Genomic DNA, 7,544 nt, shown 5'->3' with positions numbered 1-7,544 from the left:
AGATAAGGGAGGTTAATTGACAGCCCCAATTTTCATGCCATTATGTAAATTGAGAGTTTGCCCTCACCTAAGGTGCTGTGTTCACTTTTGGTCATCCTACTTCAAACAGATGTAGCAGAAAGGGAGATATTTCCGAGCCAGGCAGTGAAAATGAGTAGAGACCTGGACAGATTTATGTATGAAGAGAGACTGAAAAGATGGGGACTGTGTAGTCCAGCCAGGAGACAAACAATGGGGGATACACATACGAGTGAATAATAAGCTAGGCCCATGTGGGGGGCTCCTGTTTCTCATAACGTGAGAGCATGTACACATGCCAGGAGGTTAAAAGGCAACACACCTTGAAAACTACCCCCAGGCAGGCATGGACCCCCCTCCCCCCCCCCGGGCCCAAGAGTTGAGTGGGGTGCAGGGAGCATGACACAAAGCAGCGGCGGAGCGCGCCGGTGCTGGACTTGAGCCGGGCAACCTGATGGGGCAGAGAAGACCCCGCCCCTGGGGCCACAGAGCTGGCCCAGGTTCCCGCTGCCCCGCCCCGCCCTCTAGGCACCCGGGCTCGAAGTACCCCCTGCCCCGTGTGTGGCCCCGCCCCCATTCCCGAAGGTTGCCGAGGCCCCGCCCCTCCCTTCCCGAAGGTTGCCGAGCGGGGGTCGTGCCGCCTCGGCTCCCGAGCCGGCGTTTCCGGAGAGAGCCGAGGGGCTCCGGCCCCTCCCGTCCCCGGCTGCTGCTCCCGCCGCCGCCGCCGCCCCCGCCCCCTCCCCAGTGGCCGGCCCGAGTCAGTGCCTGAGTAGCTCGGCAGAGCGGCTGCCGCGGGACGGACCCCGCTGCTCCTGAGCGCCCGGAGCCCGCTGCCTGCCCCTTGCCCCGGCTGCGCCGGGCCCGCAGCGCCACCGGGCTAGCGCGACAAGCGGGGACCCTATCGCCCGTGCGCGGCTGCGGCGGCGGCTCCCGCAGGGGACGCGGGGCGGCCGGGGGGTCCGGCTCGGATGGCGGAGGGGACCCAGGCCCAGCAGCAGCAGCAGCAGCTTCTCCCCGGCGGCGGAGCCCCCCGGGGCGTGAAGCGGGAGCCGGAGCTGGAGCAGCCCATGCCCGGAGGGGACGGCGCCGAGACCGGCCTCTGCAAGCGGCTGAGGACAGAGGCGGAGGCGGGCGGCGGCGGCATGCAGGTAGCGGGGCCCGGGCAGGCTGCGCTGGGGGGCCGGCAGGCGGAGCCGGAGCGGGAGGAGGGTTGGTGCAGGCTCCGGGGGGCGCCCGCCAGCTCGGGGACCCGTAACTGGGTTGTGTGGGTCAGCGAGACCCTTGCATCGGAGGAGTGGCGGGATCGGGACCAGATCCTGTGGGGGAGCGGCTCGGGAGAGCTGGGGGAAAGCAGCCGGCCAGGTAGGCTGCGGGAAGGAGGAAGCCGGTGCTGGAGGAGCAGGGCGCTGGCCTGGGCAGGGATGGGACGCTCTCCGGAGCAGGGGGCCATGGGCTGGCCCTGGGCAGGTAGGGGAATGAGATTGATTTGGGTCGTGGGTCAATTCCCCACCCGCAGCTTCATGGTCCCTACAGCAGAAATGAAGCCAGTTTTCCGAGAGGGGTTTTCGCCCTTCCTTGTCCCAGTGCCGAACAGAATCCAAAAAGTTACTGTTTCTAATGGAGAATAATACAGCGCTGGTTCTGGAGTGTGGCCCTAAGGATTTCAGTGTTTCGATTAAAGGGACACTTACTTTTCAAACTGTTATTTTTGCTAGTGCTCTCTTAAATAAATGGGCTTATTTTTTTTAAATTCCTTTTAAAAACAAATTATACAGTTTTTTGTTTGGTTGGTTGTTTCCCCCGATGTTTGTAAGGGTCTCCTCAACAATGAAGAAACTGAGGGGGCTATACAAGAGAAATTGTGAAACTGACTAGATGCAAAGTGATTTCAAATGCACAATGTAAACAAAATAGATACATATTTTTGTTAATCTATTTATTAAATAATACCTCAGATTATTATTATAACAAGAGAATGTATAGGGTTTTCAGACCTGATATTTTCAAGTTGATCTCTTTTACTGTTCCAGATGCCTATTTATTAAAAAAATAACACAACCTTAAAAATATGCCATTCTGTCCCATAGTTTGATTTTTAAGTACTGACTTTTCCTATGTTAAAGGTGTAGTAATATCTAAAACTGCAAAGAACGTTGTAGAATTGTTGGCATCCAGTGTGGGGGCTGCCCTCCTTTAACATATTTTCTTTTGCCAAATCACTATGTTTGTTGCACTGAGTCACTGGATGCTTGTTTCTATCTTGGGTGCCTCAGATTGGTGACAGCTGCTGATTGTGGACTTCATTTACTACTTTTGTTGTTGTTGCTGTTTGTTCTGCTTTTTCCAGTTTTTAATGAATGGGAGAATGTAGAAAATAAGAGTTCAGTGCTAGTTTACAGGATTGGAAGAGGGATTTTGGGGTTGGAGTATTCAGTGTATGGTGCAGAGGTGTCTTGGATAACATGAAGGAACAAGGAGGATCTGGTCTGTAATCTTAGAGCCTGTTCTCCCATAGGTATAGGTGGGCATGAGTTTATGAATTCACATGGGCACGTCATCACAATGAACTATTTTAATTTATCAAGGGTACATTTCTCCTGGGGACAGTCTTGTTGCTGTTTGTTCTTCACTGGGCCTTTCCTTCCCACATGGCTGGATATCTCCCTCTGACTGTAGCTTCTGTGTACTGTATCTGATTGTAGCTTCTGTATACTGTGTAATGGCAGCGCTGCACTGGGAGATGCTACAGACGGGAGTGGCAAAGGCAAATGTTTCTGCCATCCTGCATGTGTATTTCTAATAATCAATTACACTTAGCCATATCTTGCTCTTGTGTGTTTGTAAATAATGACTAATTGGAGGTGCAGCTGATAAACAAAAGACCATCCTATGTGGGTTGTTCCCAAGATTGGCAAAAAGAGCGCTACCTCTTATTATTAGAGTTTGAAGGCAGACATGTCAGCACATGAAAGATTCTTCTATCTTCTTGCCCCTTTTTGTTTTGATTATCATTAATGAAATGTTCTCTCCTTTTTCAGATGCATTTGTTTGGAGTTTCAGAGTAACAGCCATGTTAGTCTGTATTCGCAAAAAGAAAAGAAGTACTTGTGGTACCTTAGAGACTAACCAATTTATTTGAGTATAAGCTTTGGTTAGTCTCTAAGGTGCCACAAGTACTCCTTTTCTTTTTGTTTGGAGTGTTTTTATTTTCTCTCTGGAGATATTTTACACAATGCGTTTCTGCTAGAGAAGTAAGCGGGTGGTCTCAGTGCTTCTTGCTGCTGTTTCTTGCACTGGATGTGTTGGAGCTCTTTGAAAACAACCTGATTTATTCATCATATTTTTTTCTGCTCTCATTCCTGCTTGGGTTTGTGGTTTTTGTTAATAGTCTCTGAAGGGAGATAACATGTTTCTCTCCTGAGCACTTCCCAAGTGCCAATACAGGTTTTTCTTCACTTTTATTTTATGGTTATTTCCAGATCGGATGCTGGAGGCTTTTTTTTTTTTAAAACTACCTTGCAGCAGGAAGTATTTGTTTGGAGATCTCCTGTGTGTCTGGCCCTACCCTCTTATCTCTCTCTCTGTCTCGTCATTCACACCCCCCATTTTCCCTCATATCCCTCCTTTCTTACACCATTATATCAACTGAACTTGATTTGGAACATCACACATTCAATTTGAAATGCCCCCTGCTCCTCCAGAGGCTGCCAGGAAGCACACACTTACCTCTTTCTCCCTGGTTGCAATGATATTTTACCTGGTATAGAGGTCTTGAAGTGTGAAGACAATGCGTGAGTGCACTAGAAAAGCTGCTCAGAATAGAAGGGAACCTTGTATGTTGCATGTAGCTTGGTAATTATGAATGAATACGTGAACAGTCTGATATGAACTTCTTCTAGCTTTTAGGAGTTGAAAGCCAGGGCATATGTCATTGGTCTCGTGTACATACATGAGATGCACTGGTTTGGTTAAATAATGGTGGCTAATTTGGTTTACAGTTAGTTTACCAATATGTTTGTTCACACAGGAGTTTGCTCTGATTTAACTAAATTAAATAAACTCAGGTTTTAAATTGAACTGGTGCAACTTTTGTGTAGAAAAAGACCTACCTAAATTTGTGCAGGGAATGTATTTTTGTTGTGTGTGTACAGTGCCTATTATAATAGGACCTTATTCCCTTTTTGAGGCCTTTAAGTGCTACCACAATAAAAATATTAAATAATAATAGATATGAATGTTTTCCATACTGGTAATGTAGGCAGACATACAATTCTAGCAACACAGGAAAAAAATTACAGTTAAAGTCCTCTTGGTCTGAAGTTTCACATGGTTATTTTTAGGCCAGAGGAGAGTGGTTTGTTTATTTTTTGGAAGGTTTTTTTGGTAGTTGGGACTGGGCCAGTAGAAAGTTTGAGGCTAATCAGACAAGTAAGTTTTGCGTTATTGTTTTTAGAAAAATTGATGGTTCTTAATGTTTTGGAAATTTATCCTTATAACTACAATGCCTTAATATAAAAACTTAATACTTGATTTTCCATCATGAGAAAGACTGCCCAGACACTTTTAATTTTTGAAATCACTAATTTTTTAGAAAATCCTCCATGTATAAGTTAGGTATGATGCTTGCAGAAATTATGAATTGTGAATTGCACATATATCGGATCTGTAAGTATCGGAGGTTTTATGGAAGCTATAATCTGAAGCCAGTGACCTTACGTTGTGGCTCCTGCGGGTCTTTTACATTCTCTAGGTACTATTCGAGAGGTACTAAGCTTAGCAGCTGCTGTCTTCAAAACGTTGAGACTCTGTGCCTGTAGAGCTTGTAAAGGTTGTGAAGGAGTCCTGAACTGCCATATCTATCAGTTTCCTTTATGCTAGAGCATTATGTATTAATGTCACCATTAGGAAGACAGTGAATAAGGAAGAAGAATGTAATGTTGTAATAAATCAACTCCCAATTACTGAAAAATCTTAACTCTTCCATAAACTTAATGATGCTTTTTTGTCTGTGTATATAGAATTGAAAAACTAGGTCACAAAGAGAGACTCAAGATAGTAACTGGATATTGAGAGGCTAATACTGGGGACAAAGTGTGCATTAGGTGCTAATGTAACCCCTAAGTATGTTGAGTTTCTTATTCTTCACTCTCTTTCAACCCTGGCACTAGCAGACCACTTATACAGTTAGGGTTTCATTATCTAATCCATCTCTGATCAGCCTGGATAAGCCCTGTTTGGCCGGTGCTGATCTTGTTAGTAGGGTGGTGTAAAGCCGCTTGAGCTGGGATTGGGACAAATCGGATCATAGCTGGTATCTGAATCTGGGACATATTTCTGTTAATGAGGCTGTGGGAGGGGGAAAGAATTAGCCACAGCAGAAGGTCCAACATAAGCTGCTTCTGTCAAACTCCCTGTGGCCTGTAAGTGGCAAATCTGCTATACTGGACCAGTAATGTGTTCTGGGAGGGCTTGGATGCGTTTGCAAACTTTTTAAACAGAGTCCCAAGTGCATTGTTGCATTGTCTATTAACCATTTAAATACTGTGGTGTAAGAATGTAACTCTTTTTCTGGGGGTTTTGCTGTTCTGAAGAAGTGATTCATTGATTCACTTGAGTACCAGTCCCTCTGAAGTTGCCTTTGAAACACCTTGGTCCACTACTTCTCCAAGAGGTTGCCTGTTGTTCTGATTGAAGGAAGAGTGCCACTGAGACAAGCACATCTTTTACTTTTGTGCTGGGGTGGAGGAGAGAAATGGGGCATTGAACTGGGAAGTGTGCACTCTTTCTCCTTCTCTAGGAGAAAATGTGGGGAGAAGAATGGAATTGAAAAACATCATTAGCATGGAAAACATTGGGTTGGACATGTCCTCCATGCCCTCTTCATTGTGGCATTAAAGGGATGCCAGCTGAGTGGGATGCATAGGTTCTTGGCCACCGCTGGAGAAAATGTCCAAGTGCTTCTCTTCTGATTGGCCTGTGAAGGGGCTGAATTACTCACCCATGCCACCCTTTTGTGTTTTCCAATTAATCTGGGGGAAACTTTCTATCTGGACATGCCTTGTTTTGTGAATTAAAATATTTTTGCTTCTGTGGGTGAGGAACCTGGTACCGGTGGGGGTACTATGAATCTGCTACTAAAGTCTGGCTGGAGACTTTATTTTACAGCACATTTCTTTTGGAAACGACCCATATGTCACGTGCATTCCGTATCTCTCTGCGGCACGTGAAAGGAATTGCCTCTTGTCAGCTATAAATCTAACTGGGCGTTAATGGATCTTTAAGTAAGGTGTGTGCTAAGCAGGCCACTGATATTTTCAATGCTAATGATGCTTTTTCTCCTTCTTGCCATTCTTGCATCTCTGGTAACAAATTTCCAAAGACTGGGTTGGATTCTGAAGGAGAAAAGTTGACTGGGACTGTAATAGGTAGGAAGAGTCAGGTTGATCCACCCTTTTATGGTATGGGTTCATTCCTAGGAAACTGGCTGGTTACCAGGTCCTCTTAACTCCTACAAAGAGGAGCAGATGGTTTAAGGAGATGCTATAGAAGGTGCACACTGTGGTTGGACTTTCCTCCTTTTTGTCACTTAGTCAGTGGCCATCTCTGTATGAGGAATACCAGGAATGTAGAATATTCTACGATAGAACTGAGTTTCATTTTCTGTAATAACCCCTGTCTGAGATTCAGTGAGGGATGTCGAGGGAGTTTAACTGGGAGACTGTGGGTTTGCAGAAGGTTTTGGATGTGGACAGTCATATTCATGCTGATGTGGAGGTGCATAATAATTCCTCTGGTTCATAATTATTTCTCTGTTGACTTTTGTTCTCTGGGTTTTTTTAGAATCTCTTTATGGATGTTACAGTTTCATAGATTCATAGATATTAAGGTCAGAAGGGACCATTATGATAATCTAGTCTGACCTCCTGCACAATCCAGGCCACAGAATCTCTACCCACCCACTCCTGCAATCAAACTCTCACCTATGTCTGAGCTATTGAAGTCCTCAAATCATGGTTTAAAGACTTCAAGGTGCAGAGAATCCTCCAGCAAGTTACCAGTGCCCCATGCTACAGAGGAAGGCGAAAAACCCCCAGGGCTTCTTTCAATCTGCCCTGGAGGAAAATTCCTTTCCGACCCCAAATATGGTGATCAGCTGAACTCTGAGCATATGGGCAAGATTCACCAGCCAGATACCAAGGAAAGAATTCTCTGTAGTAACTCGGATCCCACCCCATCTAACATCCCATTACAGGTCATTGGGCCTATTTCCCATGAATAGTTAAAGATCAATTAATTGCCAAAATCATGTTATCCCATCATACCATCTCCTCCATAAACTTATCGAGTTTAATCTTGAAGCCAGATAGGTCTTTTTCTCCCACTGCTTTCCTTGGAAGGCTGTTAGAAATCTTCTAATTTCAAGTCTGAACTTCCCGATGGCTGCTTTATATCCATTTGTTCTTGTGTCCACTTTGGTATGAGCTTAAATAGTTGCCTCATAGGTGAAAACCTGGGACGGTTTTATA

General features: G+C 45.7%; 1 protein-coding gene across 9 annotated transcripts in view; it reads left to right on the top strand.

Moving 5' to 3' along the window:
* Positions 1-772: 772 nt before the first annotated feature.
* The window catches only part of RBFOX2 (RNA binding fox-1 homolog 2), a 253,683-nt gene continuing 246,911 nt past the window's right edge, over positions 773-7,544 (top strand). For all 9 annotated transcript variants that reach the window (XR_014714132.1, XR_014714133.1, XM_084648120.1 and 6 more), the window contains exon 1: positions 773-1,166. Coding sequence is in view for 7 of the 9 variants with exons in the window: in XM_084648120.1 (XP_084504246.1) it covers positions 987-1,166 (180 nt within the window). In the remaining 2 variants the exon portion in view is untranslated. The remainder of the gene's footprint in view (positions 1,167-7,544) is intronic.

The sequence above is a fragment of the Lepidochelys olivacea genome (assembly GCF_965140295.1).
Source record: "Lepidochelys olivacea isolate rLepOli2 genome assembly, chromosome: 1".
Taxonomy (NCBI): Eukaryota; Metazoa; Chordata; order Testudines; family Cheloniidae; genus Lepidochelys; species Lepidochelys olivacea.
This window is presented reverse-complemented; position numbering and strand designations above follow the sequence as displayed.